Source organism: Thamnophis sirtalis, unplaced genomic scaffold (genome assembly GCF_051295495.1).
Source record: "Thamnophis sirtalis isolate CommonGarterSnake01/CBP01778 unplaced genomic scaffold, rThaSir2_p1.2 scaffold_3, whole genome shotgun sequence".
Classification (NCBI taxonomy): Eukaryota; Metazoa; Chordata; class Lepidosauria; order Squamata; family Natricidae; genus Thamnophis; species Thamnophis sirtalis.
Genome location: NW_028261383.1, coordinates 123,905,883 through 123,925,866, shown reverse-complemented (window position 1 = coordinate 123,925,866; position 19,984 = coordinate 123,905,883). Strand labels below are relative to the sequence as shown.

The 19,984-nt window shown below is 40.9% G+C and overlaps 2 protein-coding genes across 2 annotated transcripts in view; both read right to left on the bottom strand.

Annotated features, from left to right (window-relative positions):
- Positions 1-12,219, bottom strand: part of UNC13D (unc-13 homolog D) — a 76,393-nt gene extending 64,174 nt beyond the window's left edge. The window contains exons 1-3 of the mRNA XM_087709912.1: positions 11,235-12,219; positions 5,486-5,625; positions 2,286-2,344 (exon numbers count right to left, since the gene is read on the bottom strand). The gene's annotated coding sequence lies outside the window, so the exon portion shown is untranslated. The remainder of the gene's footprint in view (positions 1-2,285; positions 2,345-5,485; positions 5,626-11,234) is intronic.
- A 1,961-nt stretch (positions 12,220-14,180) lies between these two features.
- Positions 14,181-19,984, bottom strand: part of WBP2 (WW domain binding protein 2) — a 31,289-nt gene continuing 25,485 nt past the window's right edge. Inside the window, exons 7-8 of the mRNA XM_087709911.1 lie at positions 17,532-17,608; positions 14,181-16,344 (exon numbers count right to left, since the gene is read on the bottom strand). Of these exons, the coding sequence (XP_087566037.1) occupies positions 16,291-16,344; positions 17,532-17,608 (131 nt within the window). The 3' untranslated portion in view covers positions 14,181-16,290. The remainder of the gene's footprint in view (positions 16,345-17,531; positions 17,609-19,984) is intronic.

Below are 19,984 nucleotides of genomic sequence, written 5' to 3'. Positions count from 1 at the left end.
GCTGGCTGGCTGGGCTCAGGTGGCCCCCACCGCCAGCAGCTAGGGTGTCCCGGCTCCGTCCGAGCTGAAGAAAGTGGAGGATTGTTCATCGGAGGAGGTGGGGGGCAAGGCGGCGGAGCGCGGTGGCGGCGAGAAGCAGCATTTTTCGCCTTTTAACCCTTGCTTAACTCTGCTCAAGTGATCATAAAGATAGACTAAAGGAGGCACATGGTTCTCTCGTCTCCTCCTGCAGTTAAGCACTAAGCAGAGTCATCCACTGTGACTCTGGCAGCGACTACCTCAGTCTTTTTCCTTTTTAATTTTTTTTCTTTTCATGATGACAGTGGTGAGGCCCTGCCTCCCCTGCCTCCCCTGACTGCAGGTCCCTGCGAACATAGTACATAGATCTTCAGTTTCATTATGCCCAGATTTCTAAACAATCAGTAGCAAACCTTAAGGTACCTAGAGCAACTTTGATACCAATGCTTACAATCTTCTGTGTACAAGCAGAATTCATTTGTGTGCTTTTTTAGAAGCAGTTGATCTCTTTCATATACTTGCCATCAGGATATCTGAGCACCATTTCTCTGAAACATATAGCACATCCTCCCTTATGAAAGGCCTTCTGTGTCTTTAACATCTGGAGAAGCGATTAGTGTACTTTAGCTTCTTTAGAGCCCTTTGTTTCTGATGTTCAATAGTTCTAGTGTGCATTTCTACATAGCCTTTGCAATACAGTGTCTGTTGGACCACAGTTAACATCAAACATTAACATCTAGTGCTAGTTTTCCTAGGCACAAACCATGTTACAAGTCAATAGTTTTTCTACTACCAGCTCAGACTTCGCTGTAGCCCCTTGGCACTTGTAGCTTCTGTTTTCTCACTCAACTGCCCCACTGACTGGAGAATGCAACAAAAGTGAATAAAAGGCATTCAGCTGCCAAAGACTGCTCACTCGTTCTGATTTCTCTGAGTAGGGGTGAAAATTCATCTTAAACCTGTCTTCTTTATAGATATGTTGAGCCAACTGCCATACACCTTCACTATATTGCATTGCACTGCCCTGATTGGAGGGAGGAATCCGATGACGCTTTAGCACTACATGACTTACTGACCACAAGGGGACAGTGTGATGTGGAAAGCTAAAGATTTCCTCTGTGTCTCCCATTCCTGCTTTTTGTCTAAAAGAGTGCCCATCTCATGTCAATTCATTCTTTTTTTTCTCCCAGGCATACATGAGAGGTGGTATTCTGCCAGTTCATCCTGGTTCGGGTGAAACGGTAGTGGCAACGGCAAGAGGCTCCGCCCACCCACCCACCCAGACATCATCACAGACACTCTGCACATACGCAGGAGGTTCTGCACATACGTAGAAGCGCCGGCACGCTCCCAGTTCCGAACCAGTAGTAAAGATTACAGCATTTCAGACCTGGCACACATGATTACAGAACACATGTTCTCGACTTTCCTCCTTAATAGGATGTACAGACAGTCCTCGACTTACAACAGTTCATTTAGTGACCACTACAAAGGCCCTGAATTTACTGACTTATGACCATTTTTCATACTTACGACTGTTGAAGCATTCCCAGGCACTTGGCAACTGAATCATATTTATGATGATTGCAGCGTCCTGGGATCATGTGATCAACTTTTTGCGACCTTCTCCCAATGGGGAAGCCAGATTCACTTAACCAACCATGTTATCCATTTAACAATTGCAGTGATTCACTTAACAACTGTGGCAAGAAAGGTCCTAAAATGGGGCAAAACTCACTTAACAACTATCTTGTTTAGCAATAAAAGTTTTGGACTTAATTGTGGTCATAAATCTAGAACTATCTGTAACTAGCTACCAGTAGTGCTGAGTTTTGTTCATCTCCATCATGCATTTCCTGCATATACCAATCTGTTCTACTGTAGTTACTATATAAGACCTACAATACTTCATTAATCATTGCTCAGGGCAGATTTCTGCTCACATGCGGGATTAGCAAAAATATGTAAATGGGTTTAAATCCTATTAAAGACAATTGAATATGGGTACTGTGGTGACGCTTCCTAAATTCACCAATCTGCTGATGAAAAGCCTCAGAACTACCTGACAGAGCCATGAGCTTAAACATTTTTCATAATTCTACCAGTCCATTAATAATACTTCCTTGCTGGTATAATGACTGTTAGAACATCCTGCATAGATTTTGAAACCTCTTATATACAACTTTTTAAGAGGAATCTTCTTATATATCACAATAGCCAGAACTTTTTTAAAAAAACTGTGGAGTTTACAAAAAAACTTTGCTTACCTCTCTTGTGTTGATTGTTCTGCAGATGAGTTTCCTTAGATTCTTCTAAAAATAGTTACCTAGAAATAGAAGAATTTAGCTTTGTATATTCTCAGTCATCCATGGGAAATTTTTCAAAATGATTCACTTCTTTTTAGCTCAAAGCTATAGGGCTGGTGTGGGGGTGGTTAAGTTCAATGTGATAATTACGCAAATGTCAATGATACTCAAGGAAAAACTTAGCTGTGTAAAAACCAAAATCACCTCATTTCACAATAAACAGCAGATGTTGAAGAAAAGCCATTTATAAGAAACCAAAAGATTTAACACTGCTTCACTACATTTTCAGAGGGATCATTACCCAACTTCCTGAAAGCCACATTATTCATTACCATAAAACCAAACAATGTATAACTTCAGGGTATGTCTAATTTTGAAATGAATTGGGTTGATTTATACATTATTAGGCACCTTTATAATTATAGAGGCCCAAGTGAATCCACTACTTTGAAGATCTAGAAAGTTGCTTAAAATGCTTCCCATTTGAAGGAATTATAACTTAAAGGAGGTGCAAAAATGAATAAAATGAAGTTTAATGTATTTACCCAATAAACATATTTATAATCACTAACCGGTTGTTGTAATTGCTTTGTCTGGATGTCAGCCCTTGAAAGTAATTTAGACAGGAAACTAAAAGTATTGTAATGCTACCTTCATTGTATGACCACAGGAGCAGAATGATGCAAATTTGGAAGTACTTCTCTCCTCCCTTACCTTTATTTTTCAGAGAATTAAGGAAGGTCCCTTGAGATCCTTTCTCCATCCCCATTCCTTCTGTAAGCTGAGATGCGCTGTTAGACCATTGCTCAGGTTGCTGCTCTTCTGTCCCCCAAGCTGATTTACAAAGCCAGTTTTTTTGTGTGTGTGTGCGTGTGCGTGTGTGCGTGTGTGTGTGTGTGTATGGAAAGTTCAGTTTGCAGATCACTGAATAATAGCATTAAACTAAGCTAACAGCTGCTAATTATATAACCAGGGGGACTATTCTACTAAATTATGGTAACATGATTTAACAGCTCAAAAAACAACTCTACAATAAAATACTGTAAAATAGTACAATGTTAAAATGCAGGAAAACGCTAAAGTGTCAATGATGATGAAGATAAGTAAGCTTGGATTTTTCTCAGTACAGCATTTGTCACTTAAAACTCAGTTTGTGTCCTGTTTCAGGCTCATGGATCTGATGTATATTGGTATTAAATAAAAATATATTTATTGGAATTGCTTCCTTCTTTAAGAAAAGCCAATTACAATGTCTTTTTTATGAAGATCCAGGAGCCAACTGGTGTCTTTTGAAGACTGGGGGAAGGATTGATCCTACCTGAACACTTAATTTGGTGTAAAGAGGACTAATTTGGAGGCTTGGTCTGAGAAAACTGGAGCACTATTTCTATGCTAAGTTTTACTCCAGTTTCAATGCTGGAGTAAAACACCATTGCCCAGCTTGTAAGGAACATTAGGTTAAAAAAAGTCTAGCAAAGAAATATATTCTATCTTCATTTTTGGTCCTCTAGAAAACAATTTTGTCCACCTGTTATTTATCCATTAAATATATTAATGTTAAATTGCACCCAGCCCAATTCACTCAGAACAAGGCTTGCTGAAGGAAAATACAGAATAAAAACGGGATTGATAGAAGTATCTTGGAAATATGTAAACAATCCATTGGCAGGTTTCAAACTTCTACTGCTAAAAACCACAATGTATGATTTCTAGGCAGATTTAAAACAGTTTAAACATTGTCCCCCCAAAAAGAGGAAAAGAGAAAATAATATTAGGAAGTATGATTGAGACAGAAGGCTGAGGTAATTAATTCCTTGCCTACTCTATGCTTTCACAACACAGTACTATTATTCATCCTGCCCATTTGCACAGAACAGAACAGAGATCAGAGCGATAGCTTCCCGAAACATCATCTCGACAGACCTCTCTTGCAGATGGAAGAGTGACAGGCAAATGTCCCCTGAATCTTCTCTCAAAAGCCCCATAATGTGAAGGCTTATAGTTATTTCTTTAGATATTGTCTAACCTCTCTATAGAGAGACTGATTGGTGTAGCAATTAAAGGCACAGAGTAGAAACTGGGAGACTGTGAATTCTAATCCTGCCTTGGGCACAAAGCTAGTAGGGTAACCTTGGACCACTCTCACCCTCCCTCTCTCTGCCCTGGGAAGGAAGTGAGAGCAAACCACTTCTTTAAATGTTGTGAAGAAAGCTGCAGGGACTTCTCCATGTAGTCGCCAGGAGTCAAGATCAGTTTAAAAGATCACAACTCATGCCTATAAGATATCACTTATACTACTCATTTTCTTGGCTGAGTAGTCTATAAAACCAAACTGCAGTTAATACGTAGCGTGTCTGAACTGATGGCCTTAGTTGCTACCAATCCTACAGAACAACTGTAGGTCTCTTTCCACATATAACTGAATATTTGGCCTCCCTTTAACTTGCTCTTGCACATAATCCTTATAGATCCCGAGAGCCTTCCTCCAATTCCTGAAGACCAGACATTTTCCAAGCCTAGGCTCTTGCCCCAACACACAAGACTTGCTTTCAACTACCATTGTAATCAAGATCTTCCATCTCCATGGAGGCCAGAAAAGTCACACAGATGCTAAACTGCATGCGACTGCAGCAGATTGGTTTGTACTCTGACTTCTGGAAAGCCAGGGGACTGTCAAACCCAGGGGAAAAAGGTTGCTCTGTTCAGTCCCTTCCCTGCCCATCTTCTCCTTCTGAAACTGACTGTTCTGTAGTTGTTGTTCTCCTAGAGGGACCCCTAGGCAAACACTCTAGGAATGCACATTTTCCCAGACCAGATTGGTCAACAGGTTTAACTTGTTACTGCTGTATTTGCTACTATGTGAAAGTGCTTTGCCCATGATAAGCTGCCTGATTCTCTTCCCCTCAGGTGATACATGCAAGACATATGTGATTCTAATTAATGTATCACCTAGTTTCTAATTAATGCATCAACTAGACCCGATCTTAATTCTGTGCCATAAAAAGTAGCTCTGGACATTATTAGCTCACAGAGGGCAAGGTTTTTCTATCCTCTTCCCAGGCATTCATCCATTTCTCTAGAAATATCCAAATAAGTTGAGTTATTGTAAAAGGCACCCACGAAAGGAATCCTCTCCAATTATTCTGTTAGTTGATACTTACCTAAAAAGTTTGCTGGGATCTATCCAAGCATTTCTGCAAACAGCAACAGCCTCACCGACACATTCAACTAAGCACTGTCTTGTTCCCTGCAGGACTGGTAGGACTGGTAGGCAACTCGCTAAGGATCATATAATCCCATCCTGTGGAGGGCGGAAACATACATCAGTTGCTTATTTTGTTATCAGTTGATTATTATAAAACAGACAACTAGTCATCTTTCTTGTCAGGAAGTTTGCCTTTGGATTTTGCCAGCAGCCCACCGATTATGATCCTGTGCAATTTCTGTTACTGCTAGCAGCCAAGAAATGAACTAATGCAAATCAATTAGTCATTTGGTCTCCTCTTGAATGCTAGCAAAGGAGAGAAAAAAGAGCAAGGGGAAAAAAAGTTAAAACATTAATTTAAGGTAACTGCCTGGCTCACTTTCCAACTTTAATATTTTTGGGAGAAGGAAGTTACAAATCATACCTCCAAATTCAAGTTTGCATAAAGCAAGCACCGACAGCTACATTCATGTGACCAAACATGACCAAGCAAATAAAAGCTTGTCCTGTTGCCAAAGGATGCTTAATTTTATTGGGCCTGTACTGTTTACACCAAAACATATTTTCCAGGCAGAGGGGAAAGAGGAAGCTTCCCCGTTTTATGAAAGCAAATGGGCAGCTCTCTAGGACTGTATCCCTCAACCTGAGGGGCAGTGGTGGGTTTCAAATTTTTTTAGAATCTCTTCTGTAGGTGTGGCCTGCTTTGTGGGAGTGGCTTGTTGGCCATGTGACTGGGTGGGCATGGCCAACTTGTAAAATGTGGTGAAACTCACTTAACAACGCTCTTGCTTAGCAACCAAAATGTTGGCTCAGAAACTCTGGCATTTGAAGCACACAAGTCTTAAAGCTATCAAGTTACAAGACCCTTGCACCCCTAACCTAGGGTGACCAGACGTCCCGCATCTGGCGGGACAGGCACGCGTTTCAATAATTTTTCCCGCGTCCCGTCGCGTATTGAAAAAGTACCGATTTTCCAAAAGAAAGAAAATCAATTTTAAAAAGGACGCTGTGAAATTTTTTTGTTCCTAAAGTGTCGTTCCTGATGTGGCCTTTAGAGGGCAGTGTTTCCCTCCCTCCCCTTTTGCGCATGTGCGCACCGACGCATGCCGTTTTTCTGCAGGGAGAGCGATGGTAAGGAGGAGGTTAGGTTCTGGGCCAAGCAGCTCAGCCATCGGAAGCTTTTTTTCCCCCTGCTTCTTTTGGGCGCCGCTCTTCTGCAGCCATGCCGTGCAAGCCGCTGTCAATCTGGTCTGGGTGAGCTGAGGGGAGGCAGGCGGGGATCCGGTTGGGAGAGGCTGGTGATGGGGGTGGCTTTTGAAAGGGTTGGGAGGCGTGGGGGAAGGCAATCGGGGGAAGGCTGCTTTGCAACTGCCAGCAAAGTCCCATTCCCCCCCTCCCGCTCTTGCCTTTCCTTCTGCTTGCAGCTTGCTCCATCCCAGCGGAGGCTGAGCCCGCCTCTTATTTGGACCTCCTGCATCCCCCCCCAAACGGAGCACCCCATTTCAAGCAACGAGGGGCACCAAGCAGGGCAGGGTTGCAAACACCCCCCTCCCCCCAAGGCTGTAGGCGAAAGCTGCTCTCCAGCGTCCCTCCCTGCCCTGCCTTCCCAGACCCAGAGCCATCTCTGTGGAGGTCCTTTTTGGCTTTAATGTGAAGCCTTGAGGGGGGAACAGGGAGTGCCCAGGCACCTCTGCCCCTGAATCAGGAACACTGGAGAAGCGGGCGCAGATCGCTGGCTTTTTAAATCAACTTTTTGGAAGGAGGATGGGAGGACAGATGGGGCGAGTACGAAAGGCATCCCGGCTGAAATCGCTTAAAAAAAAAAGCCATTTAAAAAAAATCCCACTTTTAAGGCGGTGAGCAAATCTAATGCTCCTTCCAACTCCCCACAACAGAGAAAGGGGGGGGGGAGAAAGTTAGGGAAGGAAGGAAAGGAAAGAAAGAGGGAAGGAAACAAGGAAGGAAAAGAAGGAAGGAAAGGAGGAAGGAAGAAAGGAAGGCAGGAAAGGAGGAAGGAAGGAAAGAAGGGGAAAAAAGAGTGACTGGCCTCATTTCATCCAAGCAGGTTTTCATGTCCAAAATGGGACTAGAAACTCCTGATTTCTTGTCTGGTGCCTGAACCACTAATGAAAAGAAGGACTAGGAGAGACATGATAGCAGTGTTTCAATATCTCAGGGGTTGCCACAAAGAAGAGTGAGTCAAACTATTCTTCAAGGTACGTGAGGGTAGAACAAGAAGCAATGGGTGGAAACTAATCAAGGAGAGAAGTTGTGAATGTTCCAACACTGGAAGTTTTTAAAAAGGTGTTGGATAACCATTTTTCTGAAATGGTGTAGAGTTTCCTTCCTAAGCAGGGGGTTGGACTAGAAGATCTCCAAGGTGCCTTCCAACTCTGTTATTCTATTCTAACATATACTGTTTTAAAGAAGCACAAAGGGAACAATCCTCCAGGCTTTAGTGACCATCACTAAGTGTTGTAGCTTATGATTCTTGATGAATGTATTCTATTTTATTTTTCTTTATGTACACTGAGAGCATATTCACCAAAGAAAAATTCCTTGTGTGTTTAGGAGTTTAGCTTCTCTCTCTTGAAAATGTAAGCTACCATAAGGCATTATAATGCAAGCTAGCCTTAGCTTTCAAACAGTTCATTTAGTGACCAAAGTTGCAATGGCATTGAAAAAAGGGACTGATGACCATTTTCACACTTAGCGACCATTTTCACACTTAGCGACCATTGCAGCATCCTCATGGTCACGTGATCAAAATTTTGATGTTTGGCAACATTTACAATTTATATTTGTAAATTGTAGTTATGTTGAAATAAAAAATATTACAATACTATTTTTGCGTTGTATGAAAATTTTTGTTGCTCCGTATAAATTTTTTAATCAAGCCCCCCCCCCCGCCCCCAGTCAAAGGTGTCCCTCTTTACCAATCTGAAAATCTGGTCACCTTACCCTAACCCTTTAGAAAGAAACCCCCAGGGGTGTTCAAACTTGACAGCTTTAAGACTTGTGGACTTCAACTCCCAGAATTCCTCCTCTCGCTCTTCATCTTGATGATGTGCGGATGGGCGGGGGTTCTAAATGGCACTGTAGATTTGTGGAACCTCTTCTATAGAAGAGGTTAGAACTGGCAGGAACCCACCCCTGCTGAGGGGTGACCCAACTGACTTCTCCACTTACAGTTTATATCCTGATTGGCAACCCTGTGATAAATGATCAAGCACCCCCCCCCCATTCAGTCATATAATATCCATAGTGTGCATTCCAAACACGCAATGATAACCAGTAACCAAAATTGCAGTGAGATTTGCTAATCAAATCTAATATATACTGGCCTACTGATCCAGAATGTAGAGTGTTTGTTCATTCATTCCATTTGTATGGCCACCTCCATAGTGACTCTGGGTGACCTTCAGCACACGGACATGATTTTTAAAGATATGCAACAATAAAGAACAATATGATCAGCTCCAAATCCATAATTCCAACAAACATGCCTATTTCCAATTTCTTTTTCTCAAAAATTTCAGGCTTTTTCTTGATTCTGTCTGGTCCTATTTTGAGGACTGGTAAATCTAAAATTGGGGCTAACATACAGTATGTTAGAGGCAAAAATTCAGGTGTGTGCTAGATGGCAACAAAGATATTCCAAAATGTAAAGTGCAAATATGGTAGCTCTGCTGAAATAAAAGATTAGCATTTAAGTCAGGGTCACATGAATAATTCAATTCTTACTCAAAATTCGGTGAGGATTTTTCCAGATGAAAATGTCAAACAAAGGGTTATCAAAAATATATTACAGAAGTCCTTATTTAAAGAACAACAGGGGGAAATCCTTGTGTTTAATTGTGATTACGTTGATTACGTTGCATTTAGATGACTCTACCCAAAGTTCGGGTGTTTTCCATTTCTGGGGGCGGGGGACCCTCTGGAAAGCCACTGCCAGTCAGAGTAAACAATTTCAGGTAAATTTATCTATTTTAATATATTCATAAGGATCTGATCTTGTGCTTCTAACAGCTGTTCATCAGTAGATATTCACAGGTTGTACCCCCCCCTGCTATGAACAAAGATTAAAGAATTGCTAAAAGCAGAAAAAGGCATACATGTTTTTTTCTTGGTGGTTAGCAAACTTCTATGTTAGAATTACTATTCTCAAAATCCAAAAACAGAAAATCCAAAGAAGCTTTATGTTTTCAAAGTTATCTCAGATCACATCAAAAACTCAAAGAAATTGAGAATTTGTAACTGTAGAAAGTGGTTGGAGCTCCATTATTCCCAGGAAAAATAGTTGCTATGGAGGGTAAAGACAGCTCTCTGATTATTAGTATTTTCCCCAGAAATGGGTTCTGTACCATTAGCAGTTACATGGCAGAAAGAGGCTTGGAATTTGAAGTTGTTCACACCACAATAAAAATCACTTCTGCTGAAATGTGATCTAATCACCAACCAACAACAAATGTAGAATTTCTTAATAGAAAGTTAAACTGGTATCCAAGATGATCATAAACTCTGTGATATATCATAGCCATGCAAGATTATAACCGTAACCTAAAGATACATCATATAGCATGGAAGGATATTCAATTTTGTCAATTATTTTTTCTTCCTGCTATATGACTTAAAAGGAAAATACTGATAACTGGTCACTCTTAGATATTGACTTTTAGATGATGACTAAGTACCAGTAATTTGATTATTTCACTAACTTCAAGGTCAAAAACAGAAAACTACATTAAGGTTTAGTGTATTAGATAAGCTAGGTCTGTGAAGTTTATATCCAGATTTCCACATAATCTAACATTTGAATTAATCTATAAACTTTCATTGACCCCAGTCTACAAAGGAAACTTTATACTGCATTAGAATTAAATACAATAATTTATGGTATTTATAATGCTTATAATACTTAATAATTTATAGAAATATAGGCATAGCCTTGGTAGAGGTGAATTTTAAACAGCAATGATGTCAAAGAGAAATGAAAGATAGCAAGAAAGAGGCTAATTATTAACTGTAAACATTCACAAAACAATTATTAGGTAGCTAATAATAAACATAGGCTACCTGTATATAAATGACCAACTAAGGCAAATGTAGTTTGCCACTTTACAGCTTTAGCATATTCTGTAAACTACGTCACAATACTGTGGGTACACTGATTTTATCACACGTGTGTTAAAATTGTCCTTACTCAAGCCACAGGAAATATATATATAATCAATTTGTCAATAGGAAATATTAATACCATACGTTATTTGACAAGAAATATGTTTTGCAATGTGTCTGTAGCATTCTACCATTTGTTACACTGAGGCAACCTGCTTCTAAAAGTACATTTTGAGATACGTCTGAAGCGGACTAAAACGCATATAATCTCACTTGCCTAGAGAGGTTGGCATCATGCTGGGTTTTTCCCCCTCAAGCACTAGCATTTTTGTGGAAACCTATGGCACGTGCTGATTTAATCTGACCAGCTGGGTTAAGTGATCTTCAAACTGAAATGCATCCCGCCCTTCCCTAGCTGTCTCACCCAAGTGGCCTGTCCTCACAAGCTCTGCTCTCTTTCAGGCTTTTCACTGCGTCTGCCCTTTATAGGGACAATCTCCCTGCTTAAAGTCTGAGCTCCCGCTTAACAGGAGCAGGCAGGATAGCTTGCTAATGGTGATAGAAAGAAAGGGGAAAGCAGAACTCACCTTGGTTCTGTATCAAGTGCCTTTCGAAACCTCTTAAGCAGGGGAGGTTGACAGCTGTAGATCGTTATTGACTTGTTTCACTGTAAAGGGTTGGGCCAAATGCTATGAGGCAGGAACACAGGCAGCACTACACCAATAAAAATCCTTCTGAGATTATTGGTAGGGAGGAGACATGTGCATGCTGTGTGTAAATAATACCCCAAGTAATGGGTTTCTTTTAGCCATTCAGGTTTTGCAAGAGGTCCCAGCAATGGAAATATTGCTACCAAAGCCATCGCTTTTCAAAATGCAAGGGATGCCAGATTCCCAAAATTGTCAGGGTTTGCCCAATTAGGATAACAATACACAGCTGCCTGGCTTGCATCTTACAAGTGTGCATTTAATGTTATACAAATTCAGTGTCTGTAGTTGCACTACGCACACACATTTCAGCCTAGCTTGTATGAATGCAAGCGATGGAATTAGTTATGTGAATCCCCCAAACTGAGTTAATTATGGATGAGTTAACTATGACTAAGAGTCTTATGCCATCTTGACATTATCTTTCTGGGTGTATTGCTGTTGCTTCTCATCTCCTTTGGGTGTGCATGCCATTGTTTATCCCACTTACACAATGGCAGAAGAGTTATTGATATTGGCAGTCAGCAGACTCAGGAGGAGAGGAACAACCTGGCTTTACTAGTGCTTACATTGGCTTATAGGCCACTAACTCTTCGGTGTACTGGAGCAAATGTCATATGACTCATACCAGGAAATGAAATCGAACAGCCACACTATGAAAATGTTATTTGACCAGTGAACGGCTTCAGGCTCTTTGGGCAGTGTAGAGCCCCCTCTGTGAGCATTCTCAACAGGAGCATTATCAGTCTTCCTCTGAAGCAAATTCAGAGGTCACTCTACGGCCACCATGCAAATCAGACAGATGGGAGCAGTACCTAGGACTGTGATGGCAAATCTATGGAGCCATTTTTGCTGGCACGCCAGCTGTCAGCTCCTGCGTGCGCAGCTGATTTGTGGCGTTCCGGAGGGCCAGGGAAGGGCATTTTTGCTCTCCCCGGGCTTCAGGAAAGCCTCCAGAGGCTGGGGAGGGCAAAAAACAAGCCCAATGGGTTCATTGCCAAACTTCCTGTTGGCTCGTTGGGGATGTTTTTCGCCCTCCCCAGCCTTTGGGGGCTTTCTTGAAGCCTGGGGAGGGTGAAAAAACTGCCTCAAATGGCCAACTGGAAGTTCAGAAATGATCCATTTCCAGCTTCTGGAGGGCCTCCGGGGGGGGGGGGGGGACGACACAGGGGAGGTCGTTTTTGCCCTCCCCAGGCTTCAGGAAAGCCTCAGGAGCCTGGAAAGGGGTAGTGCATGCATGTGCAGGGGGGTTCATGCATCAATGCACAGGTGGGCAGGGAGGATTGAATTGGTATTGGCACACGTGCGCACGCAATAGCGCACATGCAATTTTGGCACACCCTAAGAAAAAAGTTCGCCAACACTGACCTAGGAGGTGCCAAGTTGGTCCCATGGTTCCCGAAGAAGGGAGCTGAAGATGAAAGCCTGTTTTTTAATAAAATGGGTTTATCAGAAAAGGTGTTATTAGGCTCCTCCACCTGTTTTGCCACTATAGACTAACACATCTTTCCCCCCCGCAGTGATGTTTTAGGAAGAACCAACAATTTCTCTGAAAGTGGCAAGTAGCAGGGCAGATGGAGACTAACTTGATTATGCGCCCGCTTATAATAAAGCCTACTGTACATAATTGCATTTCTGCTTATTCAAGTTAGTCACTATGAATATAATGGAACTTCTGTCAGAAACAAGGATAGGGATCCTCTGATTCTTCAAATCTTCCCGACCAACATGGCTAGCAGTATGGAAAACTGAGGACTAATTCAGCAACATTTACAGAGCCACGAGTTCCCTTCCTTTGTGGAAAGGCTAACTAAAGACCAGTATTTTCCAGCCTAAGCAACTTTAAAATATGGGTACTTCGACTAAAAGAGGAGCCACCACCTCCTCTCCAGTCTAGTCCCATAGTTTTCAGTTTGTTTTAATCTTCTGTAATTGTAATCTATTTTTAATATTTATAATTGTTTTTACTTCCATGTGTTTTATTATAAGCCACTCATGAGTCCCCTCGAACTGTGAGATGAGGGGCATCTAAATTTGATAAAGATTAAAAATTAACTCCCAGAATTTCCTAGCCAGCATGGCCATTCTAGGAACTGAAATCTACACATCTTAAAATTGCTGAAGTTGGGAAACCCACCCTTAAAAGGAAGACTGGTTCTTTAAGCTGGCAGCCTCTCTAGAAGGCTGATAGCAATTCATGCCATTCTACCTGTCTCAATCAGGTCTGGACAGGTAAAAGGTTACTGGTAGTCCTCGACTTAACAACCACAATTGAGCCCCACATTTCATTTCTAACCAAGGCAGTTGAGTTTTGTCCCATTTTACAACCCTTTTTTTGCCTCAGCTAAGCGAATCATTGGAGTTATTAAGTGAATCATGCAGTTGTTAAGCAAATCTGGCTTCCTCCCTTGACTTTGTCAGAAACAAGCTGGAAAGGTTATAAATGGCAATCATATGATCCCAGGACAATACAATTGTCATAAATACGTGCCAGTTGCCAAGTGCCTGTATTTTGATCAAGTGACCAGGGGGATGCTGCAACATTCATAAGGGTCAAAACCAGTAATGGGTTTCTCTTACCTTGGTTACCGGTTTGGAAGCGGGAGCGCGGGTACACGCACTTGTTTCACTCCTGCATAGCACCTCTGCACATACGCATAACCTTCTGTGCATGCACAGAGCATCTGTGATGTCATGTGGGCAGAGCCTCTCGCCGCCGCTACCAGTTTGCCAGAACCGGGGCGAACCGACAGAATGCCACCTCTGGTCAAAACAGGTCACAAATCACTTTTTTTCAATAGGTTGACCCACTGAACCAAAGCAATGTGATGTCATGTGTTTTATTTCAGTCTCAGCAAATCAAAAGGTAACCTCGCATTCAAGAGGGCAATTTCACATCCATATTAACAAAATTTCTCTAAAATACATACTGATGTTTCATATAACAATTTGGTTATATCACTTTTATTCAAATAGCAAATCTAGGGAAAGAAATGCATGGCTTTTTAAAAAGTATATTATAGGTCAGCTAGAAACCATTTGCAAAAAACCATACAGTACTAAAGAAACCTAAAATATGTTGTAGTCAGACTGAAAAACCTAGTTATCAGTTAGTGTTTCAGTTTCTAGAGGAAAGAGCACTGCAACACTTTTTTCAGATGCTGAAAAAGCACCGGAATGTTTATGTTGCAGTACTTCCAACCTGAACTGAGATGGCTGTCTCTCAAGTCTACAGATGTGTAGCAAAGTGCTCCAAATAATGCAAGTCTCCTTGTTCATAAATTTTAATAAAAGCAAAAGAATTGTGCTAAGTCAGGGAAGCAAAAACTAAGCATTGCAGAAGCATGCAGAAAGACCCCCCTATTCTGCCATGTTCTTGTTCCCAGATGTTGTGTTTTGCCCCAGGACAATCTGGAGCAAAAGTCAGGAAGCAATTTGTATCTACTGCCAAGTGGGAGAGTGCGGACATGCACCCAAAGTTGGAAAGGAGTGGTGTTGCTTCAAGCACTACATAGAACTTGGGCTGAAGCAACAGGGAAAGGAGGCCCAAGTTTGTGAGGCCATTTTTTATTTTTGTTTTGTAGTAGCAGTACTTGAAATGTCAATTTCAAGTATTTTTTATTATCAAGGGCAGTAAGGGTATGTAGTTTTACAAGTTTTATATCTGTGTAATTTCAGCATCAAATCAGATTTAATGTTAAAGAATGAAGAGATAATTTTGATTATTTTAGACAAACGAGGGAATGCCAGCACTAGGATTTCAACTGGTCCAATAAGTTTCCAAAATCTTTGGAAGCCAAACATCCTAAAGACCTACTGCCATAGAAAATTCCAATAACCTACCTCTTACCCTCCCCCCACATTTTGTTTCAAGAAACCTTTTTTTGCCTTATTGTGATCTGAATATGGCATTTTACTCATTAGACTTGTACTCAAGGAAAGAGGCAAAGCCCTACAAGGCATTAACTGTTTTTTTTAGCAAAGCCTTTGAATGTATGAAGTCAAACCAAAGAGTTATTGAAAGGTAATCTGATGTTCACCACACACACACACACACACAGAGTGAGTGTGATGGCTGAAAACCATAAAATAAATCTGTTCCTTCAAGTTGCAATACACTCAAAATTAAAGGAATAAAATCTGTGCAATATTAAACTAAACACATAAATAAGCTTATATACGACTATTTTTTCTCTTAGAAACCATATCACCTAGTAGTAGGACGATCAGCCATTTGGTCAAATCAACTACCCTGTTAACTATAGAGGTAAAGATGCTTTCCTGGCTAAAACTATGCAGCCACCACTTTGTTACTGTAAAACTGAAAGAGCCACGGTATTAAGAGAGTACGCAAGGCTGTCCATAGTGTGAAGCGTTTGTGCTACCATACATGCATCTTGTAGAAGAAATGGCAGAAAATCCCATTGTCCAAGTAGAATCAAATGTCTAATACATGCTGTCAAATTTGTCAGAAGATCAGTGAACTTCCTTAATCAGAGGATGGCAGGGTTCATGCAACGAAGAACCAATCAAAAGATCAGAGATAATTTTCTTCTGAAGCTTCACCGTGAATAAGCTGGGCAGCACCTAAAATATCAACACCTACCAAATTCAATAACTGTTGATAAGTTTCAGCTGAAGTAGTCTTTCTTCAAGAAAGAATGTTCTCTGGGACAATTAAAAGGTGGGATAGGGGAAAAGACTCCTTCATTATATCATATAGAGGAGAACAATGTATTAAGTGTCTGTGCATTCCCAAATCCAGGAAAACATTAGAAACACTTTCCTACTGGCATATATATATATAATCTGTCATTTCTGTCCATGAGCGATACATGTACTGGGGTAGGGTGGGGGTGGGGAAGACAAGGTGGCTCTTATCGCTGTCATATTTAGCCACATGGCAATAAAGGATGCAACATGTGATGATGGTTCTCTACTGGGTTTTCTTGTCCTCTGGAGGAAAGTAAGGAGGTGGAGGAGGCTGGTCCTAAAATGGGAGAGAGAAAAACAACTTCAGTTTATTATTACACATATTTCAACTGCAGAGCATTTCTTATGCTTCATATATGTAACAAGTATAAATTAGACTTATACTGCATGAATCATGTTCTTAAATTGATGGGGGTGTGGTTTCTCTTGTACTATCGTGTAATTTTAAAAAGCTTGGTTTTTTTTCCCCATAAGATCTATTTTCGGCACCTACTTTTCCCTTACTAATATCAGGCAGTGTTAAATAAATGAATAATGCTGCCTAATAATTAGACCCATGTGCTAACTTGTAATATATAGCAATATATAGATGTACGAAGCTACTATGTACAAGTTGGAAGATTATTTAAGGCAATAGGGACAGCCATGCTAAAGGGCCCTTGGATGTGGTCTGAGGACATACAATGCAGCCAACTTGCTGAACTAAGAATCTTGGATCGAGTTAGTGCCTGGGTAGAAGAGACATTGGGAATCCTTTCAAAGTTGCTGTGAGTTCCATGATGAAAGAAAAGATGACACTCACAAACACTGTCAATCAAGGATGCATTAAGGGCTGTTCTTGTCTGTGAGAGGTACAGCAAAGGCAAAAGCTTTTGTGGCCTGGGATTCCCCTCCCACCAAAAAAAAGCAAATCAAATTCCCCTGATAGAGCCTCTGCAATATCTTATTAAAATTAACTATATAATTAGGGAAATTATAGAAATAATTTCTATAAAACATCCTCAAATAGTGCAACCTCCCTGTAAAACTATATACACCTAATCACCACATGTAATCTCCCTCATTTTCCATCTCTTTGTTTAAAAATCTGAACCTACATATATTTATGTCCTCCACGACAAATATAGACAGTAAATTGGGCAGATATGAGGAAAGCCAATGAAGCTGCCGTTGAGAAATCAGAAAGAAGGAAGTGGAGAAGATTGTTATACAGAAAGAAGAAGTGGGCATACATGGGCAAATTTCTAGAAAAAATCACGAGAAGAGGAAGATATCATTGGGATGGTGAAATGCAAAAAGACCCCAAAACAAGATCCCACCAAAGTTAAAGGTAGAAGGGGGGAAAAACCAAACAAGAAAGCAGCGTTTAAAGTGATTTCAAAGAAAGGAAATGTGGAAGCTTTGAGCTGTAACCGAGAGAGACCCACTTTTTCCACTTGCTCTAAATGTAGCTTTGAAAGTTACCATGGGCATGTAGACATGATGAGGGTTCCCTGGGTTGTAATATGCACTTGCAGCAGCTTCTGCAGCCTTAGCTTCAGCTATAAAAAAAAACCAACAGCACATATTAGTGATTATTGTGATCATCAATCTTATATAGCTGCTTATCTCACACATGTGACTCTAGGTCACTGCTGGTGAACCTTTTTTGGCTCGCGGGCGCACCACACCCATAATGCTATGCGCAAGACCCACATGCATGCCCCCTGTTTTTAGCGCACTTTTTTCGCCCTCCCCAGGCTGCAGAGGCTTTTTAGGAGCCTAGGGAGGACGAAAACAGCTTCTCCCCCCTCCCCCCTCCTGGAGGCTTCAGGAGCTTCCCTAAAGCCTTCGGAGCACGAAAAACCAGCCCTACGGGCAAACTGGAACTTTAGGAACAGATTTCTGGTTTGCTCGTAGGGCTGTTTTCCGCCTCCCCCCAACTTCCAGTTTGCTTGTAGGGTCGTTTTTTGCCCTCCGGAGCCTTCAAATTGCCTGAAGGCTCCTGAATGCTCCGGAGGGCAAAAACCGGCCCTACAAGCAAACCAGAAGTCCGTTCCCGAACTTCCGGTTTGCCTATAGGGCCAGTTTTTCGTGGGCGAAAAATGACCTCAAAAGAAGGCCAAAGTCAGCTGGCCAGCACACACATGCACGCTGGAGCTGACAAGGCAATGCCTCATGTGCCCTAACAAATGGCTCCACGTGCCACCTATGGCACGCGTGCCATAGGTTCACCATCATGGCTCTAGGTGGTTTAACATGGTGGGTGAAATTATATATTATGGCTTGTAAAACCATGGTTTACACTTAGCATGTGTAGGATTCTAGGCAGCTTTGGTTTATTCAAGAAAATACATAATACATAAGTCTTATTGATAACTATTAAGCTGGAAATTAGGGTTGAACCTGAATGTTCAAATCACTGTCATATTCTGTGCTAGATCAAATCAAACAGATCACATTGTCATTTAATACAATGTATAATCCCTGCTGTAATTCTCTTGCCATTTTTGCCCAAAGCTGCTGTATGTTTTTTCCTAGAGGAATGAAATCAGCTACTCAAATTCCGTGAAGTCCTCTAAAGTTATTCAAAGGACAAGGCTAAAACAATGCAGCAGTTCATGTCAGCCAATTCTTGCTTCCAAGATGGAATACTGCTTTAGCAACCAATCATCTCCTGTATTATACAGTATTGACCTTGTTTCTCATATTTCCCAAAATGCAGTATAAGGTAAGGAGAGAAGCTCTACTGTCCTTTAATCATATAATAATAGGATTATTCTGCTTAGCTAAAAAGGACTTATTTTCACCTACTTCTAATATCAAACAGAGCACCGTTCTGGTTTTCCGGCCTGGATCACCAGAACCAGCAGTGACCCAGGTATGCCACACCTCTGAACCCCCCTTTTTTATGTTCTGCGCATGCACAGATCTATTTTTGGGCAACTGCACACGGAGCCCAAAATTGCATGTGCACCGAATCGGCAGCAGCAACCCACCCTGTACTGCAGGGATATGTTTCAAGAACTGTGACCCTTACTATTCTAAGAATCAAACTAAAAGTTTCTAAAAGCCACAGTCAGGATAAAAAACTGAAGTCTTTCCTGATTCCCTTCTTCTCCAGGCAGATGTGTAGTCTTTGTGCACAAGAGGAAGATTATACCCTCTGACATACTGCCACTCTTCAACAATAACAGGCCTATTGCCAAACACTGACTCCAACACTACACACTGAATTTGCCTCTAAAATTTTCTCTCTCTAGTTCTTTGCTAATAATACATTTTATACCATGAAAGTTTCCTCTTTATTTTGTAATATTTGTTAAAAACTCCTAGTCTATGCTATTGGACAAAATTATAGTCAAATTATAGTTTAGGAGAAAATGGAACCAATTCAAGCATGCAATGTAATTTATATAATAAACTTCTGTGAGGCCTGGCTTTTGGCACACTCTGTATAGGAATATATGCCCTGCATGCTTTTCTTTTTCTTGTATGTTTTTTCTTAATTCTTTCTTGATAACTGTGTGGGTTATTATTTTTATTTTGTTTTCAATTAACTAAAAACATATTATATTAAAAAGCCATGTAAATAAAACTTGTGCTGTTATTCTTTCTAGGAATTAACCACCTACAATTTTTAGTGAAAACTCAGCCCTTCCTAGGTTTATTTTTTGGTGAAATTTGCTGGATGTTTTGCCTTTTTATTGGTGATACACAGGGTGAACAAAATACCTTTTTGCTATCTCTACAAACTGCATTTGTGAAGCTTGACAATAACAAAAGGCAATTCATTTATAAATAGATTTAGTTTGAGGTCTTCAATTGAACCATTTTTAGAAATTAGCCATCCAAGTTAAAATTACGTCTCTACAGAATGGCTTTCCAAAATATGTCTTCTTTTAAATGGGCTTTGTCAACAAAACAAATGCTAATGT